The following is a 27,921-nucleotide window of genomic DNA, read 5'->3' as shown; positions in this document are numbered from 1 at the left end:
CAGATAACTTTTCCAGAGACAATTAGAAATGTTCTATAACAAATGTCATAAATAAATAAATAAAAACGAAATTGTTTAATTTAAATATAAGAAAGTAACAAAACATTTACATTCAAGAATCTCTGCAATATTCACTTAAGAAAATGATAAAAACATTTTAATTACATTAATTACTTGTAGAATGTTTTACAAGAAAGCAATTAAAGACAAAGGAGTTGGGATAGTATTAGAGTATTACAAAAACAAATATTAATGTCTAGTATAGCCGAAAAGCTATGTGGTGATATAGTAAATCCAGTTTTAGATCAATCGTCCGCATCTTCAAATTACGCAGACAGTACAAAAACCCATAATGAAAATCCAACTAGATCTATTCTAATTGAAAAAAGGAGAGTAGTAAACAACATTATACCCAAAGGCAAATCTGCTGTTGTCGTTACCAAATTCAAATCTCGAAAAACAGTTTACGATAAAGTTTTTATTGATAAAGCTATTAATACAATCATCTCTGGACCTTTAACTTCTAATGTTGAGTGTATGACTAATATAAGGAAAAGATCTACATGTATTTGTGGTCAATCAATGAAACCAATTAATGATGTGAAAGATGTCCAGACATCACAAATTCAAATATTTCAAGCTGATAAATCATTCTATTATTGTTCCGCAACAGAGTCATGCATAACACGGAGTACACAATTCTTTGATGTTACTGAATCTTTAGAGGATAAACGCACTCACAGCTCAAGATCACATTTCAATAATCAAAAACCTGGGACAAGCAGAAGTAACAGGCCTATTTATATTGACAGTTATAGTGCAAGGCGTTGGGCTTTGTCTAAATATCCAAAAAGAGGACCTGATTTTTAATAATCTATTTCTCTTTACAAATTCAAATGATTAAAAAAAATATTTATTAAAGTAGTCTTATTGGACTAAATGGTATCTTGTTTCAAAATTTTTCTTTGTTTATTGTGTTGTCTTTCAAACTTTGTGTAAAATGTGTAATTTTTATATAAAAAAAAATTGTAAAGTTGAGAAAATAAAACAATAGTACAAAAAAGTTGTAAAAGTGTATTTCTAATCCATTCCACTACACCTGCGTACAAAATTAGTGGTTCATCTGGTTTTGTACCTAAAAGAAATAATACATTTTTAGAAAATATCCCTTTAACAAATTATGAATTCATTAAGCAAGAATATGAATGCATCAAATTATAACATTTATGCAATAAAATAAAAAAAAACTCAATTGATAAGCAAAAAATACAAAATAAGTTGTGACAACATTTTTTTTAAATATAATTAAATTTGATAAAATGATAGATTTCAAAATAAAGAACTAAAGCAACATAATTCACAAATATGATTTCCTTATATGATGCTCACATGTTTGGCTGCGCAGGGCTTGTAGGCTGTGGAGGTACTTCCAAATTTTTTATCAGCTGTGCCAACCAATGCTTAGTGGAATTATCCTCTTGAAGACAAGTTGTGAATGTTGCATCACGGAGCTGATCTGGAAGACATTGTCTCAGAGCCTCCCTGGCTCGAGGGTTGTCAGACAAACGTAGATAACAGCGGACAACATGTTTCAGCAGACGTGCTGATGGCTCCTTTGCTAAAGACAGCACCATTTTACCAAGTATCATCGCTACATGGGAGAATCTATCATATGTTTGGCATATATAGCATAGGCCGCTGTCATCTAACAAGATTTTCTGTAGTATAAATGTGGCCACAGTTTTAGATAGTTCTGAGCCATTTTCCATGATGCGGAGACAGAGTGGAATGATTTCTGTTGTCAACAGAAATGTTATAACTTCTTGTTCATCGGTCTTTACTAAGGCACCTATGACACCTAGACTGGTCAAGCGGAGATATTCAAAAGGGCGAGTTTTGGATACAGTGTGAAGAAAAGGGTACAGGAACAGCGGTACGTGCGCTTGCAAAAAAGCAGACCTGGTTTCGGGGTGAGAAGCTACACATTGCATGAGAGCTAAAGCGTTACATACACGATTGCTTTGATGGGCGGTAAGGGTAGGAGGTATCATAGCAACATAAATATTGGTGATTTCTTGTAATAATGCAGCAATAGTTCCAAAACTATGCCACAACATAGGAGCTAAATCCTGTACGACCTCCCGTTTCTTACTTAGCTCTAATAGAGCATTTTCTCGACTTTCGGGGTTACATAGTTCTAAAATCCAGGTGTACACTTTTTCTCTATCGACTGCCGCTTGCATACTTGTTTGAGCCGGGCTTTGCTGCGCACTCATATTATTGTTCATGATTTTATGAAATGCACCCTCCAATTCTTTAACATAATTTTCTCTTGCATTATACAACTGTTCCAATTTGGAACTCGTTGTGATTTTTTTAGAAATAATGGTTATAGGAGAAAAACCTGGAATTCTTTTAAAATCACTTGGAATACTATATCTATTTACATGAAATAATGAAATCACACGCGTACACTCCCAAGTAGATAATTGAATTTCTGAAAGAAAAAATTATACAGATTATATATAAAATTGTTAACTACACCAAAGGGTAAATACAAGTCTTTTTTGAAATGAGAATAAGGTGACCATTTGATATTAAACGGGAGACAATGGGATAAGAGGTACACTTTAAAATGGTTTCGTATAGATATTTGGATCAATAAGATGCTACCAAAAACTATCCGTAATAGTAAGAAAATCAAGTAAACGTTAATTTAAAGAAAGATAAAGCAACATACGTTTTTAGATGAGGAAATAACGGATGCAGACGATTCAGATTTTTCTTAAATAGAGAATCATTGGAGACTGATTCAGAGAAAAGAAAGATCGTTTGAGAGTTCTTACTTTTTCTGTAAAATAAAAATATTTATAAACTCTTTGGTTGTCTCAGGATATATATTTTATCTATGGTTGGCATTTTGATTTTATACGGTCTTTGATCAGGTCCATAGATAAATAATAATACTTTATGTCATTTGTCAAGTTTGTCGTGCGTGGTTGTTTTGCATTTTTTATGCAAAACTTAATAGTTTTTCAATGGTTCCTACTCGATAAATTAAATTTTATAAAAAAATCAATAACAGTGATACTTATTCAGTGGCAAAAGTTAAAAAGTGTTTCGATGAAGGCTTTTTAAAGTAGCGGGTGACATAATTGTCTCCAAAGTATTGCGTATCATGTAACCTTAGTGGTTTATTTTGTGGCCTGCTGTATCTATTTTCGACTCAAGAAACTTCCTGAACGTATGCATTTGTATTTTGCTTCATTAAATATGTTTTAAGCGTAGTTTTTTAAGTATTGTTTTTGTTTTCTAACTAGTTTAGCAAGAAATGGTACTACGAATGTCAAGGTTCATTATTAATCAGTATAACAATAACGTACTTTAGTGTTTTGAGCGCTTCAATAATGTCTCTACTTTTTAACCATCCTAATCCTAATTTTATGATGAATTATGCCATAATTTACTAGTAGTACTAGTTTGATGTTGCACAACTGATTTGAATGCAGTTTCACCAACATTGAGTCATTGTCTTACTTTTCTCACGTATATTCTAAGGCTTGCAATAAAGTTTATGTACAATGTCAATAGTAAAAGTATTACATACTGACGATGCCAGGAATTATATTTATATATTTAATTGTTTTATTATTTATTTTGACAAGTTGTACCTATCTTATCCCACTCCCATAGGGTTGGAGCTCTGAGTTTTCATTCTCTAAATAACTTGTATCTAATATAATTATAATATTGATAGCAGAGATATATAACACAGTTTATTTAATTTTATACTTCACGACAGACTTTATGACACATCACTTTACAAGTGTAAAGTTTTTTTTTCTTTTTTGTAAAAGAGTTTTCATTTCAACTGCAACAGTATTGTCCGTCTTCTCATTGATCAGTCCCTGGCAGGATATTTTATTAATAGAACTTACTAAATAACATATTCAACATCCCATGTTTTTAAGCATTTCTTATTTTTTTTTGGTGCCATTAAAACAAAATAAATGTAAATAATATAGAACAGACAATAAGTAGCGCGGAACAGGAAACTGTAACTGGTTTTAGATGTGTAATAAAACTATTATCTTGTTATTTAGTTTATAGTTTGTAGCTTGTATTTATTTCAATACTATATTTAGAACTAACTTATGCATGCAACTCCGTCTGCATGGTATTTAAAAAAACCAAAAGTGAGTAGCATCTGTGTTCTTCCAGAGTATCCTCTATGTTTGTGACAAATTTCAATGAGATCTGTTCAGCCGTTTAGGCTACAAGCTCTAACAAACATCCATCCATCCATGTAAACTTTCGCATTTATTAAATTAGTAAGAATACCAGGAAAATGTTTATTGAATATTAACATATATTTTAATTTGTAGCTATTTATGTTATGAAGTTACTATTTATAGTGCCTCTTTGCACATCACCTACAGTAATGTTAAAATATCCAGTTTTCTGGAAGTTTGAATCTTATAATATTTTACTGGAAGGTTTATATTACGATTTATATCCCCTGTAATTAAATTCCAGATGGTGAAATGATCTGAGATCAAGATGAGTTGGTTACGGACGACGTCACTGTCATTTGCTCGGCAGCTGTCCAGAACTTTGGACCCCCGGCATGACTATGAGCCAAATGCATGCTATAACTCTTTCTGCAAGCATTGGCAGCAGGCATATGACATCATACTCAAGTCACAGGTAATAAAACTCGCATAAGCAAGTATTTTTTTATATTTATAAGCACTGAATTTAATGCAAAAGTTTAGTGTGGTATGGACATGTTAAGCAATTAGAGGATGAAGCAGAAAGAGTTAGGATTGGTGTAGCTAAAAAGGCAGAGGTAGATCGAAGAAAGTATGGATTGATTGTATGAAAGAGGATATGCTTAAGAAGGTAGTGGATTCAAATATAATGGTTGATAGAAATGTATTTGTTTGTGCAGCCGCAACATCTACATGACGATGTACTAGGAGTGGTGAACCATTTGGAACAGCTGACGACGCTACTGGTGCTGGAGGCGAGGGCCCGACAGTTCACACCCAACACGCATCCCGCAGCCTGCCTTGAGTATCTGCTTAGTGAGAACTTGCTTGATAAACTGTACGAATGGGCTATATGTACTGGCAAGTAAGTGATTGCTAGTTTTTTTTTAACAATATTCGTATACACCATTTGTACTGATTATGATGCTTTTAGCACTTAGCTGTTGCTTTGTATAGAAATAACGGCCGCGTCAATGGAGATGGCAAAATTTCACATAGTAGAAAAAGGGTGATATAAAAGAAAAATTTGTACTATACTCAGTTTCGTTTATACTCAGTTTATTCCTAATTTTAACTTTATACCGCGTTTATTTGTAAGGCTGTTAAACTTTATTTTAACCCAAGAAACTACGCCGTCTCTGCATTATCTAAGTTTGCCACCTTTTGCCACATTCTTTTTTTACTTTTAGTAGCTCTGAGATTGTTGTGTATTAGATTTCATATGTAGTTTTATATGTGGCAAAAAAGTATTATTTATTTAAAAAAAATGTTTCATTATTCGGAAGTATGTATTGTATGCTTTGCTACTGCCTTAATAAATTATTGGTAAAGAAAACATTAAGCAACCTAATTTAGTCCCTTCCCATTTCCACCCTGTTCTTAAGAGGATGGGATGTTAAGGAAAAGTGAATTTGACGGTGGAGGAGACGCTTAGGAAGAGAAAGGACATTTTCTCTTCCTAAGCGTCTCCTCCTCCGTTAATGAAAGGTAGGCAACGCATCTGCAATTGTAGATATGGACAGTGGTCACTTTCCATTTCGGTGGATTCAGGTGGCAGCTTGCTCATTTGCCACCTTGAATTATAAAAAAAAAGTTAGAAGAAACTTGTTTTCATAACTTGGTATTTTCAGTATTAAAAACGTTTAAACTTTTCCTTATTTGTAAGGAAAATTTAACGAATTAATTTGGTTCCTCGTAAACTTACATTGGTATTCTGTGATATTCATTAGGATGTACAGACCCTGACCTTTAGACGAAGGTCGATCTAGTGTTGTGGAAAGACTTAAGTTTCATCTTATAATCAAGGTTTTTATCTATTAATAGACAGATTACTGTTGCACTTCCTCACTTAGTAGATTGTGAATAATAATCACGGTAATGATGCGAAAGTTTGGATGGATAGATATTGGTTACTACACAATTTATAAACAGCTTAAAAATTATCGTTTAATTTTATAGTGGTCTGGAAGAACACATATGCTACTTACCTACAATTTTTTATACGTCCTGCGGACGCAGTCACGGGCATGAGGTAGTTAAACACTAAATTAACTATATTAAATTAATTCTTGTTAATTGATCGTCTTCCCAAAAGAAGGAGGTTCTCAATTCGTCTGTATGTTTTTTTTATTTGTGTTATTTTGTTATGAAAGGTTTAAATCTTATCAAATATATTTAACCACATAGTAGCTACCGTATTAAACGCGACATGAAAAAGCAATTATTACTACATTAAAACAACGTTACTAATCATATTTCTTACTAATATTATGAATGCGAAAGTTTAGATGGATGGATGTTTGTTTGTTAGAGTTTGTAGCATAAACGGCTAAAGGGATTTGGATGAAATTTGGCACAGATTTAGAGCATAGTCTGGAAGAACACATAGGCTACTTACTTTTGTTTTTTCATACCACGCGGACGAAGTCTCGAGCGAAAGCTAGTTATAAATAACTTAAAGCTTAATTGGACAAGCTTACTTTATTTTTGATGACATCATGGAAAGTAAAATTAATATATGTAATAACATAATTTTAAATGTTAATCGTTCCTTTATTAATATTAACAACGCTAGTGTATATAAAACTAGTTGTTGTTCGCGACTTCGTCCGCGTGGAATAAAAAAATATACCCTATGATACAGTAATATCTTATCGTTTTAATGGTAAAAGAATATTTTAAAATCGCCTCAGTAGTTTTTGAGTTATTTCAATACATACAAAAATACAAATCTTTCCTCATTATAATATTAGTATAGGTATATAGAATTTGAATTATTAATGCAATTTACACGCATATAAACTTACATGTACTAATTAAGTCTTCAAACACATTTCCGTTTCCCGTATGATTCATACCATCGATAGCAGTTGAAAAGTACTAAATACATTATAAGTGCTAACACGACAATATAAATGTCTATACACGATATACCATAATTGCAATGGTTTGAAAATATAAACGTATAAATTGTTTACTTAGACTCTGAGCGGAAAAAAAATTAGTAAGCCTTTTTCTATATCTTAAAACAGACATCTATCCAAAGGAGTAATTCCCAAAGTAGTTGAGTTGCAAAAATCGTGGTCTATTGAAACCATCAAGACGTTGAAAAGGGTTCTCGAGTAAAAGATTGGGAATCCTGATCTAAACTTTCTCATTTATAATAAATAGGATTCAATTATAAAATATGTTCTTTGTTATAATTTAATATGGAGAAGTGACCCGGTATGAATCCACCGAAATGGAAAGCGACCGCTGCCCATAAACATCCGCAATTGCAAATGCGTTGCCTACGCTTAATTGACGGAGGAGACGCACATAAAGAGAACATTTCCCTTTCCTATACGTCTCATCCACAGTCAAATCAACTTTTCCTTCCCAGCCTTTCCTCTTAAAAGCATGGGAAGGGAAAGGGACTAAAATTAGGCCTCCGGCATCAGACGTAACGCGAAATTGCTTCCACTTCACGCCTGTAACGTTTATTTACAAAAAATTTATATAATATTATATTATCAATGGCAATTTAGATATTAACAATTATCAGTAGCATTCCCTTATTAATTTTCTAGAATTATAATTAACTCCTGTCCGATAACGAGAATGAGAACAAATACTGTTATCGTTATTTGCAATAAATGCGTCACCGTAAACGTTATCGCTTTTATTAGCACAAAGGTAAAAACAAGCTGCTAGACAATACATATAATATACTAAACTAGCTGTTCCCGTTTGGTTTCATTCGCATGAAATTGTGATTATTTTATTGTTTAGATTTGACAAATTATCAATAACAAATGGCAAAATGACATGACATGACAGACCTGGACAGTCTCGTTTCCTTGATGTTGGCAGCAACTTATGGTCTCTTTCCCACATTAGGGTTTTTATACAAAATGTTTGCCCCCTAAGTTTAATAGCGTAAAAATATATAGCGTAAAGAGTGACGTAAGTGTAGGGCTTTTTATTAAAAAAGAGTTTTTCAAAATATGTTGTAATTGCTGAGTTCTTAGGCAACAAAGAAGTGTGTGTTTACGCTTTGTTATAATAGTATAGAAAGAATAGAAGTATATATAAATGCGTCAACATTTAACGTTATCGCTTCTATTAGCACAAAGTAAAAAACAAGCTGCTAGACAATACAAATAATATACTAAGTTATTAGGCAATTTCACTGGTATTTTCGGTGTTGGTAACCCAGTAATGTGACCCAGATATGTGTAAGAGAATTTATATCTCATATGATACGATGTCTAATTAACGATGTTGATCCAATACTCGGCAAAATACCGCCTGCCGGACCACGTCACAGCGGCTACCAGCCTCGCGTCATTTAAAAATAAACTTAAGTCATGCCTAATACAAAAAGCCTTCTATAGTTTCGAAGATTTTTTGCTTCCATGATTGTTTTATGTACGCAATTTTTATTCATTCATTTTTAATATCTGTAAAGATTTTTATTTTTTTAAATTATGACTTATAATTCGGTTACCAATAAAATATTTGTGTTTGTATTTGTATTTATCGAGGCGTGTATAAAATTCTATATCTATTATGTTGTTAATGTAAATTGATTAATAAATATTGTTTTTTAACATGTTCTATTGATGGCCTGTATAAAAACACAGATAACATATGTATGTTTTAAATTAAGCACCGAAAAACTGTTAAAATAGTTGCCAATTTTCAATAGCTTAAGATGGCACATCGCCAAATTCCATCCGTACAATGTTTGTCATTCCAATACAGAATTGACGTGCATTTTTCGCACAAACATCTTGTTTTGTATGATTACACATTTTTGTATTGTTTACATGAAATACAAAATCCGTTAAAAAGGTCAAATTAATATCTATTGTTTATTTTGAACTTATTTAAATGCAACCTATCTTCAACGTCGTCAGGGGTATGCAGGAAGGCCCCTAGAGAATAGAAAAATGTAAAATAGATAAAAAACCCACATCGAACATGATCATTCTAATGTTAGGTGCAGGTAGCAGATAAGGGAACCTCCCCCCTGCCAATAATCTAACGGCTGGCAATGCCTATGCAGCCTATGTTAATCAAGGATAATGAAGTATTTTAATATTTTAAAAGAATTTGTTAATCGACCCAGTGGTTTCTAAGTTTACTTTTTTTCATACAAAAGTACAAACTTTTCTTTATTATAGTACTAGATTTCGCCTGCGACTCCGTCCGCGTGGAATTGAAAAAAAAAAACAAAAGTGAATAGCCTATGTGTTCTTCCAGACTATCCTCTATATAAATCTATGCCAAATTTAATTGAAATCCGTTCAACCGTTTAAGCTACAAACTCTAACATCCATCCATCCGTCCATCTAAACTTACATATTTATAATATTAGTAAAAAGTAAGATTAGTAACATAGGTACAATGCAAATATAATTGCTTGTATGGGTAACTAAGGACAGTAATAAATGTTGACTCATGAAGTCATCGTTCAATTGGTCATGACCATTTGTATGATGTTTATAACATTTTTTCAATGTTTACATAGCGCTCTTTGTGTCAACAAAGACATTTAAAAAATATAGACTGGACATAGGGAACAACATTTTTTGACCGGTAACTTCTTTTTACGGTAATATCTCAATGTCAAATTTTACATGCCAAGACGCCTCAACGTTTAAATTGTTTTTGATTTTGATTATCGGACACCAGGTAGCGCTAGTGAGAGTTAAAAAATGTTTCAAATGAAGTGTCAACTTTGCTCCCTCTGTAAATTTTTGAATCTCTTTGGTTGTCAATGATTGCTTACCTCAGTAATACAATTCTATTTCCAACATCTTGACTTTATAGTCAGTAGTAATGTTTATTCATGAGGATGTTCCATGAGGTAGTATTTTAAGAGCCTCGGATCTTTGACCTTATCCATAGAGTATGTATCTTGCCATTGAAATATTAGTCAAGATCTTGCAAACTTTTTCTTTGCCTATTGTTTAGAAATTTGTAATAAAAATACTACAGCATGCTAATAAAATTAAAAGGTAAACTGATGTACAACAAAATTCCAATACTATATGAGACGATATAAAAGAGACATTTTAATAAATGCTTGTTTATCTCGTTGCAGGTATGAAAACGCAGTGCGTTTAGAACAACTAAAATTGTTTGGGAATCTCGTCAGCCATTATGGTTCTCAGGTAATAAATATTCCTCTTCATTTACCTTTTACTTTACAAATATCTTATTCCCATGCGGTTTCATCCGCAGTAAATTATAAAAACTTTATTTTATTGTTTACATTTGTCAAATTCTCAATTGCAAATGTCAAAGTTACCATCATAACATTGATTCTTTAATGTTGACAGCTTTTAGTTTATGGTTCCTTTCCCACATGAAGGTTTTTTCTAATATATTTACCTCCTAAGTTTAACAGCGTGAAAATATATAGCCTAAAGTGTGTCGTAAGTGTAGAGCTTTTTATTAAAGGAAGAATTATTCCAAAATATGCTGTGATTGCTGACATCCTACGCCACAAAGTAGTGTGTGTTTACGTTTTATTAATTTAGTATAGAGTAATAGATTTTTGTTGAATTCTATTTTTCAGGTGATAGCCGCGGAGCCCTTCCTTCGACCGCTTCTTAAACTTTTAAGCGGATTTAGAAACGATTTACCACCGAAAAATCTTGAAAGTGAGTTTTTTTTATGTTTTTTTATGTTTTTACTAACTTCATATATTTGTGTTGTGTAAAATATAAATGTTTGGCTTTGTATTATTTAGATTACCATAAATAATCTGTACTAAAAAGAGGAAAGATTTGTATTTTTGTATGTATTGTAATAACTCAAAAACTACGGGGCCTATTTTAAAAAATCTTGTACCATTAAACATCTACGTAATCACACTTATTATACTACTTTTTAAATTCTACGCGGACAAAGTCGCGAGCATCTGCCAGTTGTATATAAAAAGAGTGAAAAATGAGAAAATATTATTATTATATGTTTTGAAATATCCCTGTTTCAGGTCAGTTGGTGTCAGTTCTCAATCAACTATGTGTTGTTTTGATGCAGAATATGAAGTTTATAGATTTATTTTTCCTCATGACGCACACTCAGAATGGATCACAAGCAGAGTGAGTAACAAACAAATATGTAATTCACATTTTAACATAGATTTACGGATTTTGTTAATTATTTTTAAGATAATTTTTCATAAAAAATCTGTTGAATCTCGCTTTGATATAGATAAATACTAACTTCTTTATTCGTTTCTTTTATTTACACTAATATTATAACAAGTAGGGATTTGTTTTTTTTTGTATGTATTAAAATAACTCAAAAACTACTTAACTAATTTGAAAAATTCTTTTACGTAAGCTATCTTTCTTACTATTTCTCAATTTTAAGGGGATGAAGTCGTGTGCGTAACCTAATTATTATCTAAATTGTATTATCTTCGTATTGCAGGTTCATAATCGGCCGACTTCTCCTATCGACGGTGCACCGCGAGGGGTCGACAGGGTCGGCATCAAGGGACGCCTTACTTCTCTGTGCGAAGATGTCGGCGCGCTGTCCGCCCCTGGCGCACTGCATGCTGGCGGGGAATACATGTCCAGTGCTTGCGACAGGTAATTACACCAAAAATAACATTTAAGACACGAAAATAACACCTTTTCATCTAATTCTTGTTTATTTTTAAGTATAGCAGCATATGGTACTTTAATAGTACATAAATGTAAATAAGAGTAATGGGAAAATTGCATTTACACCAGTAGCGCTCAAAATCAGCGCGGATTTTAACTGGCATAAAACATTAACTAGAACCAGTCTACTGTCTTGTACTGGAATATTACGTTTTATTGTGTTGTCATATAAATGATTTACATCATTTACCTAATCCAGTCACTTTTAGATTATAATATTATTGAGAAAAAAAATAGCTAGATTTTAATTTACCCATCTTGTTTTCTATTCTAATATTGGAATCCAGATTCTTCAACCTTAAGGTTTTGAACGCGCATGGCTTTATATAAATACATATAAATGATAGTGTCGTAAACATTAAAAGACTTTATTTATTGTTTTAATATTTTACAGTTTTCTTTTACTTTTACATTTGACACACCTAATATTACAGCCAGTATCAATTTTTTTTTTTAAATCAAACCTTAAATCTATCTATCTAAATAGATAAATAAACCGTATGTCAGAAATTACAGCATATTTTTGAATAATTCTCTTTTTAATAAAGAGCCGTACACTTGCGTCACGCTTTAGGCTATATATTTCAACGCCGAAACTTAAGTGGTAAATATTTTGGATAAAATCCTTAAAGTGAGAAAGAGACCATAAGTTGCTGCCAACATCAAAGAAGCAATGTTGTCATCATGTCATGTCATTTTGACATTTGTAACTGATAATTTGAACGAAATGTAAGCAATTAAATAAAATTTTCATAATTACATGCGGATGAAGCTGCATGGGACTTGCTAGTCTACAATAAATAGATTTAGTTGGTCCTTTGAGTCGGATAATTTGATTGTTTAGGTCTAAGCGGTCTGTACTCGCTGCTGCCGCGCGCGCTGCACGGCGCGGACCGCCTCACGCCCGACGACCTCGGCCACCTGCACAAACTGACACTCTTCATTGACTCCCTCGACTTCTGCAACGCGGTCGCTGAAGTAAATATCATTTTTTTATCTGCAGTCTTTAAAACTATAAGCAAATGAGAGGAAAGATGGGAATCAGGTGAAGTCTTACCCAAATGTGGCCATAAAATCATAAAACGGGACACTTATGTGGCAATAAGATCAGACAGGGTCTTCTGTAAGATTTTTCTCAATGGAGAAAACATTCAAAAAATCCAATCATTAATTTTTATTGCAATATATTTACTGCCCTCGATTCCGTCCGCTTGGATTTAAAATAAAAACAAAAGAGAGACTATCAAGGAAAACGTTAGTTAGAGATAGATAGGACTACCTAGAAAGAGATGGATGTATTGTGTGAAAGGTGACATGATCAAAAAGGGAATGATGACTAAGATGACGTAAGAGAGAGAGAGAGAGAGAGATATGTGGAGGACAAAAACCTTTTGCGTCGACCCTACGGGAGTAGGATAAGGAGGAAGATGATGAGATTATATGTTCTTCCAAACTATCCTCTATATTTGCCAATTTTCATTGAATTCAGATGTTTAGGCTACAAACTCTAACAATCATCCATCTAAAATTCCGCATTTATAATATTAGTAAAATAAGAAAGCAGTAAGATTCTAATGAGGAAATATTTGATTACTTGTCTTGATTTTTAAAACTACTCAATAGATTTTAAAAATTCTACTACCATTTAATGATACATAATATTTTAGTAATCTTACTAATATAAATGCGAAAGTTTAGATGGATGGATGTTTGTAAAGTTTAATCTAAACTACTGAATGGATATCGATAAAATTAGGCATAGATGTAATGCATAGTCTAAAGCACATAGGGTACATATTTTGAATTCAACGCAGACGGAATCGCGAGCGAACACTAGTACGCTATATTTTACATTAACGGGAAAGGTATGAGACATATTTCCAGGTAAAATTGGGACTTTTATGTATAGTTCTATGTAAAGTTTGTTATTCAGGTCGCTCATCCCTCAATAAAGAAGGAACTCCTGGACCTCCTTCATCAGGGTTTCCTGGTGCCGGTGATGGGCCCCGCGCTGCTACAGGTAACTCTATCTTCAGGTAACGGGTAACGGTTTGATGCTATTTGTCACAGATGTACATCCATTATTGTAAATAAATGATTAATCCAGTTTTAAATATTTCCTAGACTAGTTTTTGCCTTCGACTTCGTCTGTGTAATTGAAATAACAAAAGAAATTAGCTAATTTTTTCCAAAATATCATCTTCATTACCTAATTTAACGAGATCTGTTCAGTCGTTTAGGCTACAAATTTTAACAAACATCCATCTAGACTTTAATATTTACAATATAAGTAACTTCTAAATAATTATTAAATGTTTCTTAAGGGTGTTGGTGGCTCAGGGGTTAAGCTCTTGTACTGCAGTATCTGGGTTCGAATTCCGCCATGTATCAATGTGTTTTTAGAATTCTGAATTTTTTATACACATTTATTCTACATTCTTATGGTGAAATAAAATCGCAATGCAACCAGCGAAATTACTAGACTACTATTTATTTTATAACTATGTCTATACTTTGATATTTTAAAGAAAAATTTGTATTTTTGTATCTATTGAAATAACTCAAAAACTTTTCATTTCAATAGTTTTAATAAAATTCTTTCACCATTAATAAGCTACGTCATCACTGAATAACATAGGTCACATAAATTATTTATTTTTTTAATTCCACGTGGACGAAGCCGCGAGACACAGCTAGTAAATAAATAACATATATGTAAAGATTTCAAACTTATAAGTATTAATGTATGTATATCTGCGTGTGGTTTGCGTGTTTCATTAACAAATGCTATGTTTTTCATGTTATTTCTGTATTGCAGGTTTTTTGGACATCATTGCTTTCTCATTTGACTGTCTACGAAATTAATTGTTTTTGATTGAAATTTTGCAACATTTTGTATGTTTTGATAATTTTCATATCGCAGTTTGAATGATTTTTATTATAATAAAATTGCTGTCTTTATATTTTATAAATACTAACTTTACGATATGCCAATTGAAAAAAAATCAAAGTTTGTTTAGAAAAATAACTAATCATTATATATTTATGTATATTTCTATTTACAGTCTTCATCAAGGTATTGAATATATTATTTTTACATATATATTTTCTACTATATAAATGTAATTATTGTGTTATATAATATACTTTTGTACATTTTTATTTACTTATCAAATTGGTATACAAATGTAGAATTACCATTCTGTTACTTTTTTGATCTTTGACCAAAGCAATACTTTTTTAGTATTCAATACTAGTTATTGCCCGCGACTCCATTCGCATAAAAGTTGCCTATGTGTTCTTCCAGTCTATCCTCTACATCTATACCAAATTTCATCGAAATCCGTTCAGAGGTTTAAACTACGAACTGTAACAAACATCCATCTAAACTTTCCCTATTATAATATAAGTATGGTTTATTTGGTTGACTTAAGTTATAATATGTACAAAAGTATTTTATAAGTTGGTTTCATGCGTGTGGTTTGATTCGGTTTACATCGGGCTTGCACCGGGGGTATTGGAGAAGCACATTGGTGTGGTCCATGGCTTGCTAAATTTTTTCTTATACGACGTTATTTTATCATTTAAAAGCAAATATGAAAGACAATTGGCACATGCAATGCATTTTAAGTAATAATAACAGAAATTACAAGATTTACAGACAAGAAATAGTCAATTTTACATCTTATACCAATCGTTTAAAGTTCAGATTACATTAACCGACAATAAAACTAGTTTTAGTAAAAAAATTACATAATTTAATAATTTGCGTTGTAAAATAATTTTCAATTGAAAGATAATTCAAAATTGAATTTTAAAAGCAATTCATAGAATTAATTTAATTTTAGGCAAATTTGCGTCATATATCAATTTCAATTCAAAATTGAATCTTAAAACAAACCCATAGAATTCATATTAAGCTTGCGTCGTATATTCAATGCAATTCAAATTCAAAATTGTGTCTTAATCCAAAGAGTTAGGGTCGATATTCCAATACGCACGGAACTAACCCAACGGTACCGTAGAGTCGAGCGGACTTGCAGAGCGGAGCGGGCGAGCGCGCGGCCGCGCTGGCCTACCTCGAGCTGGCGCTGCGCAGCGCCACGCCGGGCGGCCTGCTGCGCGCGGTGCTGCGCTTCATATTCCTCTACCAGTACGATGGTGTCACTCTCATCGATGTGCTGCTCACGAGACTGGAGGGGAATTCACAAGTAAGACAATATATTATCTATACTATTATAATTAACCGTAAACACACACTTCTTTGTCGCCTAAGATGTTGGCAATTCAGCATATTTTTGAATAATACTTTTTTTTAATAAAAAACCCTACAATTACGTCACGCTTTAGACTATATGTTTTCACGCCATTAAACTTAGGGGGTAAATATTTTGGATAAAAATCCTAATGTGCGAAAGAGACCATAAATTGCTGCCATCAAGGAAGCAATTGTCATTTGTGCATTTGAATTTTGACATTTGCGGATGAAGCCGCACTGGAACATCTAGCAGATTTATATACTAACTTTCGCCTAAGACTCCGTTCGCGTGGAATAAAGAATCAAGGACCTGTCCCACTACTGGCTGATAGAGGCTCAGATAGCATAAAAATGACATCACTGTCAGATAAGGGAACAAAATCCGATATATCCATTACCTGTTTTTCACGTTCAATTGTTATCGTAACTTAAACGGCAGAACGGAGATCTGTGAAATTAAGTATAGATGTAGATGATAGTCTGGAAGAACACATGACTACTTACTTTTTACTCACGCGGACGGAGTCGAGGGTGAAAGCTAGTCTTAAACAATTTCTTGTCTTTTTATTCCAGCTGTCTCTAATAACTCTATCATTAATAGAGACACTTATAGATTTAAACTGCGAGGATGTGATATTAGAACTAATATACAAGTACCTACTAAACGGCAATCATCTTATAGCCACGTATAAACATAGAATTGCCGATCCCACACTTTATATGGACGCGGCGGCAGCGTTTTTAAATCTTACCCCCAAATGCTGTATGAGACCATTAGAGAAGACCAGGGCTTGGGTCAACGAGCTTGCACTGACTGGTAAAAGAGTACTGGACTTCAGGAAAGAAGATGATGAAAGGATTAATGGAGTTCATGGTGATATAGCAATGAATAGTCTAGTCCAAGAAGTTAATTTTGATTATGGGGTAAGTTTTTTTTTTAAATAACCAATCTTATATGTTTGATTCACAGACGTAACAATTAATCTATGCTAATATCAGGAAGAGGAAAAAATTGTATTTTGGATTTTTTTTTTATAACATAAGGTGGCAAACGAGCAAGCGGCCACCTAAAACCGCCGAAATGGCGAAGCGACCGCTGCCCATAGACATCCGCAATTGCAGATGCGTTGCCTACCCTTATAAGACGGAGAAGGAGACGCACATAAAGAGGATCTTTCCCATCCTATGCATCTCCTCCACCGTCAAATGCACTTCCTCTTCCCAACCTCTCCTTATAAGAAAAAAGGGTGGTAAAGAGAAAGGGACTTAAATTAGGCCTCCGGCACCACACTCATCAGACGAAACACGGCATTGGTTCCATTTCGCGCCTGTCTTCTGTGTGGTCGTGGTATTACTGGAGGCGTGCCCTGCACTGCTAACATGTTAAAGCGGGCACTACCACTGTTGAGATTGCTGGATTTAAGTAATTGAAATAACTCAAAAACTACTGGGCCAATTTCAAAAATTCCTTCACCATTAGAAAGCTACGTTATTGCCGAGTAACATATAGTTTTAATTGTAACGTGAACGTAGCCGCGAGCAACAGCTAGTCTATATCTACACTTCTATACTATTATTATAAAGAGGAAAGATTTGTAATTTTATATTTTTGTATGTATTGAAATAACTCAAAAACTATTTGGCCGATTTTAAAAATTCTTTCACTGTTAGAAAGCTTTCTTTGAAGCTATCTTTGAATAACATAGGCTATATTTTTACGAGCAACAACTAGTAAGAAATACATTAAAAATTTTAATTTTAGAATCCAAACGAAACACTATACGGTAATTTTCACGCATACCTCTGCCACGCTCGCTTCGAAATCGTATCGCGAACTATCGCGTGCACAAACTGGAGCTCAAAGTACGACACGATATCTTCACCTAAACGCGAAACCAACAATAACTCCAAAGATCTGAAAGAGATAGACGGTAATACCGCTGGGAAGGAGCAGGATAGCCTTATTTCTATCTGCACTAGCGGATACGATACGTTAAAAACTAGCGGAACGCCAGACAAAGAGCCTCATAGTCTGACGTCACTTCTAGAAGAATCCGAAAGCCCGAAGAACGTGGAAACAAATGGACAACAAAGTCCATCTGATCAAAATACTGAAAGCAAAGACCGTGATAGTCTAACGTCCAATGGAGAAAGTAGTGGATATGATAGCTTTAAGTTTAGAGTAGAAGAAGATGGAGAATCTTTTGCCGAGGACTCGTTTAGGAAGAGTTTCAGTAAAGAACGGAACGGAAGAGAATATGACTCTGATGCTTCTATCAGGTGCTGGCGGGCTAGTGCCGAAACCATAATCGGTAAGAATCAAACTAATTGTTTATTATAAAATTTAAGTATAAATAGAAGTGTGTATGTTTTATTGGAAAAAATCGTAAACATAACAAGTTTTATTATTTTTTATCTGTTTGCCTTTGTAATGTGACGAATAAACCAATTTTGATCGAATTGACGGCAATATAGATGAAAGCACGCTGGATTTTTTTAGGTGGTTTTATTTAATTCTGTGCTGATAAACTCGCGGGAAATCACTAGTCAGTATTAAATTGTTTAAACGCATATATAGACATGTTTTAATGTACCACTTACTTTGCTTAAATTTTTCTTAAACACATATATGGATCCAGAACTTTCATTTAATACATAAATTGTGTACTCGGATGCAGTGAAGGCTGCATTCTGGTACTTACCAGAAACGGACCAGACCAGAACCAAACCAAACCAAAACCAGAAAGACCTCTTGGGGATGGCCTTTGTTCAACAGGGGACAGATAAAGGCTGATGATGATGCATTGTGTAGGTCCATTGTTAAGCAGTCTTCTGCGGAAGGCGGCCGCTCTCCTGGAGTCTGAGGTGGCGGTGAACTGCCGCGTCACCAGCGTGCTGTCCAAATTGGTGTCGCTGCCCACCCCGTTATTGTCATCACTACTTGTTTGTCCCGGATACATGCTGCATCCAAATGTACCTTCTTTGTACCAGGTTAGAAGCTTTTATAACTATCTGACAAAATATTGTAAATGCGAAAGTTTAGATAAATGTTTGTTAGAGTTTTTAGCGTAAGCTGCTGAACGGATTTTGATGAAATTTGGTACATATATTTGTTTTTTTTTTTAATCCCACGCGGACGGAGTCGGGCGAAAGCTAGTTTTCATTGAATTCGATGAAAAATTTTCTTCGATTTGAGTTTAATTTGCTGTTTACTTCACCTTTAGGTTTCTCGTCACTTTTTAACTGACTTACAAACGGAGGTTTTTAAGTCTGTATGTTTTCACAGATTCTGCACAAGCTGAAGGAGGAGGTGGAGGAGGTGACGCGGGGGCTGGAGAACCAGCAGGAGCTGGTGGACAAGGCGCGCGTGTACCTGGTGCAGCGCGAGATGCTGCTCGTGCGGTCGCGGGCTCACACCAATGACGACAGTCAGTAATATTTTGCCCAGCACTTTTTCCCTGAAATAAATGTACAAAATTTAACTTAAAAGTGACAATGAATACCTTTCTACTATGGACTATGATTGTACTAAAAATTTATTTGTTATGATATAATGTACACCTAAGATAAAGTAATACTATAACTAAATCTACTATTTTAACTTAACAACTAAACATTGAAAATTTAAATTTTTATGGTATGTTTCATCTGTATATTTTGCTTGTACTGTAACAACTTCTAGCATAGCAACTTTTGTACAGTTTTATACTAGGTCGGAGGGTAGCTAAACAATTTGCTAATAATTTTAGATTGAAATTATTCTGTTATAAAATATAAATTAGGTTAGGTTTGTGAAAATTTTCTAAAATTAAATCATTTATAAATTTTTCTTTTTTGACCGACTTCCCAAAAGAAGGAGGTACTCAATTCGTCTGTATGTTTTTTTTTTATATATACATATATCTATATGTATAACAGCTGTTCCCATACAGCGATGTCCTCATAAAAAAATTATTGTTAAATTTGTCAAATTTTGCTTGTTTGCCATCTTTTTATATAAAAAACGCGCTTTTCAGAAACGGGTACAGTTGCAGCTCGCCATGAGGAGTCTCCATTCCGTCGTGTGGAGGCAAAGCGACGAAGTCTTTCTTCGAGCTTTTCTAACATGTTTGGAAGACGACAATCTTGTAAGTTATTCTCTTATTAAACAACTAGATGATCCGGAATTAATTTAATAATTAGTAGCCTATGTGTTCTAGATTGTTCTATCTGTGACAAATTTCATCAACATCCAGTTAGGAGAGGAGATACCTCCCAACATCCATCCATCTAAACTTTGGCATTTAAAATATTAGTAAGGAGTTAGATTCTGTATTTGGCATAATAAAAAAATGTTTCATGTAAAAATGCAGTATTTTAATGATTACAAAGAACATTTTGACAAAAACTTTTCAAGTATTTCCTTATATAGAATATTTATGGTTATATGTATTTAAGATAATAGCAGGATACAAATGCCAGTATAATAGAGTTACAGTCATGACAGTTACTGGCACGTGTTAGCTACTAGCGCAATGTGCGACATGCCAGTAAATTTCATGAGACAAACTAATATCCTCCTAACTACATGCTCTATTGGCTTGGTAACGTTTACACATACCTGTAGTCACGTGCCAGTAGTCTCCATACAACTACTGGCATGTGTATTCCGTTTTAAAAACTAAATTTAATAATTTTATTCTAGCTTCCCCAACGCAGAATACAAGTGTACAGAACAATCAACACATACCCATACAAAAGCGACTTATATTCACACAAGACGATTACTGGAATCAATCTATTACTTTACGGTCTATATTAAACGCGGTTATACTGGAAGAGTGGACAAAAGAATTGGCTTCTTTATGCGAGGAACATGCTCTTAGATTATGTTCAGAATATGAAGATAATTCATACAAAAGAACTGTAGCTTTATGACTGACAGCCAACGCCTTTTCAGGCAGAAACACACAGATAACACAATATTCGTGTACTACAGTGTAGGATTTTTTGTACTATAGTGAGATTATTCCCAACCGTCACCCCGCTCTGTCCTCACGTGGGGACATGAGAATAAAAAGTTTCATCCGTCCCACATTTTAGTCTAAATATCACCAATAAGGTGACCGATAGTGAGAAAAAAAGTTCCAACCTTTCCCTCGTCGCAAAAGGGACGGATGAAACTTTTTATTTTAATCTGTCCCCATGCGGAGACAGAGCGAGGTGACTGTTGGAATAATCCCTATAGTGTTACGTGTACGTCACAAGGGTTATTGCCATCCCTCTCACTCTAATAGAAAAAGATAGAGAAGAAAAATTTCAGTTAATAGTAAACGACTCCGCCCACATTAAAACTTTTAAAGTTCGAATTATATTCAGTTTAAATATTACGCTAAATGTGTTTGGAAACTGGGCAACTATTTAGTTAACAATTGTCTATGAAAGATCCACTGATCTCTATTCATGGACAGGCAAACCGTTATTGTGTCTAAATTTCGACACTCTGTTGCTCCTTATTGCGATTCATAGCTTGATGATACGAACTTGTAGACATAATTAACTGTCACTAATGACAAGGCGCGTTTGTCAGGAGTAAAACTGTCAATTCTCCTATCCATATTTAAAGATCAGTGGAAAAATCGGATTACAAACTTTAAAAATATTACATGTTTAAATGCCATTCTAATAGCTGGATAGTCTATGCAAGAACTTGATATTACTTACACTTGACATCACTTAGAACTTATACCACCATATAGATTGTGTTGTCTAAGAATGAGGATAGAAGAAAGTAATAAAAAAAAACAATTACAAATATATAATTTAAATGTCTGTAACTTTTTTAATATGAATAATTGACGTATTTCATTGTATTTTTTAATAGTTATTTATGTAAATGTTATGAAGATAATTTTGTCTCTATAACCTATAAATTGTGATAGCTTTTTGAGTAAATAATTCTATATAAAACTATCTTATTTTTACGACTTGACAGACAATTTAAATTTTTAATGTTTTTCTTTTTGTACTAAAATTATATTAACTACATTACTTCAAATAATGTTTAAAAATTTGCGTCACTAAAATAAACATTTAAAAGTAAAAAAACTTTTGTTGTTTTTGATGTGGGTGGCAACACTTATGACGTATTTCAAATAAGTATTTACTTGTGAACAAATATTTTTATTAATTTTAAGGATTATTTGTATGTTTTTATAAAGAATAAATACTTAATGTTATGTACCTAAAAACTAATTATAGATTTATTAGTAACAATTTCTAATAAAAATGAATGCCATGAAACGTAATTTTGAACTGTGATTTTATAATGTTCAAAAATCTAATCGGATTGTAATTTATTGTAAATATAGATAAAAAAACAATGCCTTTACAAAATAGTTAACATATTTTTATCAATATAATAATGGATAGAATAAGCAAACTTTATAATATTAAGTGTAACATAGTTTTATACTGAAAAATAATAATTTTAATACTCCCAAAAGGAGAACAAGTAAAAAGATTTCTTTGAGTTGATATTTGCTATTATTATAAATAATTTTTTTGTTTAAATTCAATTTTGTTATTTTCGTATAACGATAAATATATTTTCACATATGCTCAAAAACAGTTATTTATATAATTGTGCCTATTTTGAAAATAGTTTTAAAACATTACTAAAGGTTTTTAATTATATATTTTTAATCTTTTTCGCTTCTTAAAATGGCAACACCTGTTGCTTAAAGGCAACATGACATCCCAGTGTATAAAATTAATTGCTTATGAAACTTTATGTATCTCAATAAATATATTAGGATTTTAAAAATTTTGTAGTCTAAATGAGGAATAAAATTGTCGCCTAAAAAAGTAACGTCCTTTTCCGTCCAAGGATTACCAATTTGTGCAATGATTGTTACAAAATTTTGAAACCACCCAGCAATTGTTATTTTTGCACGAATATATTTATTTTTATTATTTTGCATTCATAGTTTGTCTAAATGTAGAAGAATTTTAATATAATTTTAGTGATCTTGTTTTAATTCATTTTTGTGTCATTTATTTGGAATATTTTATTGTAATTATGTTTCTAGATTATAATTATGCCGAATTAAACATTACAATGCAGGTCTTAAGAACTAGGGTTGTGTAGAATACAAGAAAATAATTTACACCAACTTTCTTCAATTTATATTCTTGAATGTATTATGGTAAAATTAATTTGCACAAACAATTTGGAATCTAACTTTAATTGGATTTATGATAATTTTTATAATATACTTAATAAAAATGTGAGTTATTTTTAAAACGGTAATTTTATTTACTTACCCTAAACCCTAAACCTTTCCAAGGTGGAAATTCTTTATAGAATTGTTACGATGTTCTTCTAAAGAATTACTTAAGTCTTCGCTAATAGTCATTACATTATAGTCCTGTGTTATATTTGCAACATTGATTTTAAATTGCACTCAAGAAACTACAGATAAAATCGCCTTTTACGACGTCTATGTGAGCAACATCAAAATATTTCTAAACGCAAACTGTCAATGTTACACAATTTGACAGTGACATTTAACGTAATATCAACAACTTGTTTCCTGGATGGGAATTTACTAAATTAATCGCGTAGTTGGTCACGGAAGAAAGCTGTTGCATCACATGCAATGTATAAAATAGCTATTTGATTTAAAAAAAACCTTGTGTTTAATTACCGTCATGTCAACGTTCATAAAATATAGAAATGATAGTACAGTGAGTGTGGACGAAGCTTGTACAAAGGAGAATGTAACTTATTATTTAATAACAGTAAACGTTGGGCCTGTGAATTGGACCGTGCGACATCGTTACAGCGATTTCGATGAGCTACACGACAAATTAGTTTCCGATCATGGAGTCGCTAAAGAACTATTACCACCAAAGAAAGTCATACGTAACAAAACACCTAAATTTATCGAGCAAAGACGAGAAGGTCTCAATGACTACCTCAAAAACGTATTTAATTATTTGAAGCTAACTATGCCTTACATTTTTGCACATTTTCTTGATTTTCATATTTATGATATATTTTTCCTGCTACAAGATTTGGCTAAGAAATTGTTTTTGGAAGGTGACAAATTACTTCAAAATGAAAAGTCACATAAATTTAGCCCTTTAGAGGTGAGTACCTTCAAATTATTTATTTTAAATGTACTACAATTTTGTAATACACCATTTTTTAAAGCATTTAAACTTTAAATTGGCCTATTACTATCTTATTGGGATTTACAATCTGTCAATTGTTAATTTGAAGGTCAAACTTGAATCACAACATCTGTGTGCATACTGTCCACATTTACAGTGACTCATTAAATAAAACAAGTTTTGTTAGATTACCTCAAACTTTGCATTAAAGTTACCAAGGTGGAGAAAAGGAGGGACAGAGGCCCCATAGAGACCTTAATTAGTTGCCCTCTCTATACACCAAGCCTAGATTATCAGCAACATCAGTTTTATCTATATTTTTGTTTTAATAAATTTTAAATTGGTTAAAAATAGTATTACAACATTAACTAAAAGTGCCATCTTTCTTAATTGCCAAATTAAGATGACTTGTATTCTAAACACTGCCAATCTGAAAAGTGAATTAAAAAGGTAATTTAATAATTTACAGCTCCATGCTATCAGCGAGAGATTCAAAATGGCCTGTCCTCCAACAGAGAAACAAGATCAAATGTATGATTTCAGTCACATCTTGGATTTCTGTTCACAAGTGAATTCATTGAGTATTGAAGGTAGTTACGAGATACTTGGCACAAGTAATCTTGTGCCGAATGACCTTAAGTTTGACTTAATACCATTTAAAACATTGACGGATTTGAAAATACTTGGTGTACCAATGGGATGCATACAGAGCGTGGGTAAGTAAATTTAACTTAGCTTAAAATTGTTATTTTTAGCTTACTTTTTACAATATTCCACATTATTCAAGTTTTCACACTATACTATTATAATAAAATGTAAACACATACTTCTTTGTTGCCTAAGATGTCAGCAATTATAGCATACTTTTGAATAATCCTTTTTTTAATAAAATGACCTACACTTACGTCTCGCTTTAGGCTATATATTTTCACGCCATTACACTCAGGGGGTAAATATTTTGGATAAAACCCTAATGTGGGAAAGAGACCATAAGTTGCTGCCTGCAAGATTGCCAAAGTTTGTCATGTCATGTCATTTTGACATTTGCCATTGATAATTTGACAAATGTAAACAATAAAACAAAATTTTTATAACTTCATGCAGATGAAGTCGCACGGGAACAGCTAGTTTAATTATATAGTAGTTAAAAGCACCAGAGATAAATAGAAAAATAATTAACAACTACCTTCTTCAAATAATTATGCCAAATTAAACATTACAATGCAGGTCTTAATAAAAATTGAGTTTTTACACATATTATATATTTTTATAAGAAAATGCTTTACACCGACTTTCAATATATGTTCTTGAATGAATTGCTGTAAAATTAATTGTGTTTTTAATGTGCTTTTAGCAGTATTTAAGGGCATTTTCACATAATCAAAACATTTGTTATTTGCAGGTAGTCTTCGTGATACTCTAGTGAGTCTGTCGGTGCTGGTAGCTAGTGTTGTATCCCTCAATGAGTTCCTACTGGTAGATGTGCTACACAAAGACCCCTCCAGTCTCGCTGACACTGTGGTGAGTAATATGTACGATTTTTTAACAAGATATCTGTATGAATATGGTTGTCAGTTTTAATTTACACAACTGAAAATTCAATACAGAAATAACTCAAAAGATATTTAGTTATTTCTGTATTGAATACTAGCTTTCGCCCGCGACTCCGTCCGCGTGAAATTAGAAAATAGTATAAAACATACTCTATGTTACTTAATGACAATGTAGCTTTTTAATGGTGAATGAATTTTTAAAATCGACCCAGTAGTTTTTGAGTTATTTCATTACTATCAAACAAAATTTTCTTCTTTATATATATATTATATATAACATTAGTATAGATTACACTTGTTGTGTATTTGAATTTTTAGTAGCTTGTAGCAATATTGTTTTTTTATAGACAACTTTAGGTTGGATGTAATACAGATAGAAGTTTTAATAATACATTTATAGAACACTAGTGTACTGCAACTTTATCCATGTAGAAAAAAACTTAATAAGTAGAATAAGTTCTGCACCAAATTTCATCTAGATCTGCTAAGCAATTTGGAGATATGTGGTAACATCCATCCATCCAAACTTTGGCATTTAATTTAGTATGATTTTAATTGTTATTATTTAAATATATATTGTTTATTTGCAAGTAACTCAAGGTTGTTGTAAATTAAACATTAAAATGTGCAAATGAGTCACATGAGAACATTATCTACATTAACAGGGTTACTTGTGATCTAAATGGGTCACACATGTCTGTCATTATCTTTAATAGTATTACTATTATTAATATTTATTAATTATTAACAAGCAATCCTTAGTTTCATAATACTATTCACATGTCAAATATTTTAACAAAAACTGATTAAGAAATTCACCACAAATCTAAAAAAATGAATTTAAACTGTTTCAGGTTGATAACAAGTTTTTTTATTATAATAATGTATTTTCGTTTTTTTAGACTTGGAAGAAACTCTCTGTTATCAATTTTGGAAGCAATAATATAAAGAATATTGACTGGGCAATCAAATTGGTTCCGAGATTACAGCAATTAAGCCTTACTTCAAACCGACTGAGTGACTTGTGCGATATATCTTGCCTCCACGATCTGCGTGCCCTTAACCTCGCAATGAACAATTTCTCCATCTGCGACAATTGGCACGAAAAGATTGGCAACATTGTCAAAATTGATTTATCACAGAATAAAGTCGCTTCCTTAAAAGGATTCTCCCGTTTATACTCATTAGAAAGTCTAGATCTCAGCTGCAATCTAATAAACGATGTAGAAGAAGTCCAAAATATTTGCAAACTACCTTGCTTGGAATATCTATGGTTGACAGCAAACCCGGTCGCGTCGTCCATAGATTATAGAGTCAAAGTCATAGAGCAATTTAACGCGCGGATGTCAGAGATTTGTCTTGACAATGAGAAGGCTTCGGAAAAGGAAATGGATACGGCGAGAGTGTTACAAGCTTTGAGGATAGTGAAGGAAGGAAAAACACCGAGTTTCCTAGAAAATAGCAACACTACACACAGTTTTCATAAAAGTTGACAATTATTATTATAATGAATAGTAAATTAAATGTTTAAAGTGAATCGAAGCGAAAAGTAAATATTTTTGGAGATGGTAAACTTGTAATTTAGAAATTTAAATAAATTAAATGTTTGGGTGAGTTTATGAGCTTCGAAATTTGTATAAAATTTTTAATACGATTTGTTAAATTGTGATTTATTCTATATTTTAGTTTCATAACATTCCAAGTCGGGACTTTAATGTATTTTTAATATAATAAGGTGGCAAAGGAGCAAACGGTCTACTGAATTCGCTGAAATAGCGAAGCGACCGCTGCCTGCAAAAGCAGATGCGTTACCTATCTCTGTAATGTATTAAGATGAATAAAAAAAAGTTCTGATCGCCAAAGAACATAAGAATGCCTTTAGTTTTTATGTTTGCGGCAGTTTACCGTTTGTGCTTGTTAAATTAAATAAAAAAAAATAGCAAATCGTTGTTATATTTTGAATAGTTTACGTGCAAATTCGTATTTAAATTGTATATATTTTAGGATATGCCTTT

General features: G+C 32.6%; 3 protein-coding genes across 4 annotated transcripts; 2 read left to right on the top strand and 1 right to left on the bottom strand.

The window, feature by feature from the left end:
• Positions 1-1,058: 1,058 nt before the first annotated feature.
• Positions 1,059-2,849, bottom strand: LOC106104201 (cell differentiation protein RCD1 homolog). The gene is made up of 3 exons (XM_013284166.1): positions 2,741-2,849; positions 1,390-2,497; positions 1,059-1,135 (listed from the first exon to the last, which is right to left on the bottom strand). The coding sequence occupies exons 2-3, from the start codon at positions 2,286-2,288 to the stop codon at positions 1,120-1,122; spliced, it is 915 nt and encodes a 304-aa protein (XP_013139620.1). The 5' UTR covers positions 2,289-2,497; positions 2,741-2,849; the 3' UTR covers positions 1,059-1,119.
• A 114-nt stretch (positions 2,850-2,963) lies between these two features.
• LOC106104200 (UPF0518 protein GJ17503-like) lies at positions 2,964-21,244 on the top strand. Of its 2 annotated transcripts, none has more exons than XM_013284165.1 (16): positions 2,964-3,244; positions 4,537-4,707; positions 4,952-5,136; positions 10,363-10,432; positions 10,840-10,924; positions 11,260-11,368; positions 11,703-11,863; positions 12,783-12,916; positions 13,872-13,958; positions 15,982-16,149; positions 16,770-17,120; positions 17,959-18,508; positions 19,009-19,187; positions 19,483-19,624; positions 20,213-20,323; positions 20,881-21,244. In XM_013284165.1, the coding sequence occupies exons 2-16, from the start codon at positions 4,561-4,563 to the stop codon at positions 21,111-21,113; spliced, it is 2,712 nt and encodes a 903-aa protein (XP_013139619.1). In that variant the 5' UTR covers positions 2,964-3,244; positions 4,537-4,560; the 3' UTR covers positions 21,114-21,244. The 2 variants fall into 2 exon arrangements, with proteins under 2 accessions (XP_013139619.1, XP_013139618.1); XM_013284164.1 differs by having other exon boundaries at positions 15,964-16,149.
• Positions 21,245-23,748: 2,504 nt separating this feature from the next.
• Positions 23,749-27,836, top strand: LOC106104276 (nischarin). Its single transcript, XM_013284275.1, has 4 exons — positions 23,749-24,329; positions 24,823-25,069; positions 25,756-25,874; positions 26,809-27,836. Exons 1-4 carry the CDS (start codon positions 23,889-23,891, stop codon positions 27,397-27,399), a joined length of 1,398 nt encoding a protein of 465 aa, XP_013139729.1. The 5' UTR covers positions 23,749-23,888; the 3' UTR covers positions 27,400-27,836.
• The last annotated feature ends 85 nt before the right edge of the window (positions 27,837-27,921 follow it).

This window comes from Papilio polytes, unplaced genomic scaffold (genome assembly GCF_000836215.1).
Source record: "Papilio polytes unplaced genomic scaffold, Ppol_1.0 DF823691.1, whole genome shotgun sequence".
Classification (NCBI taxonomy): Eukaryota; Metazoa; Arthropoda; class Insecta; order Lepidoptera; family Papilionidae; genus Papilio; species Papilio polytes.
This window is presented reverse-complemented; position numbering and strand designations above follow the sequence as displayed.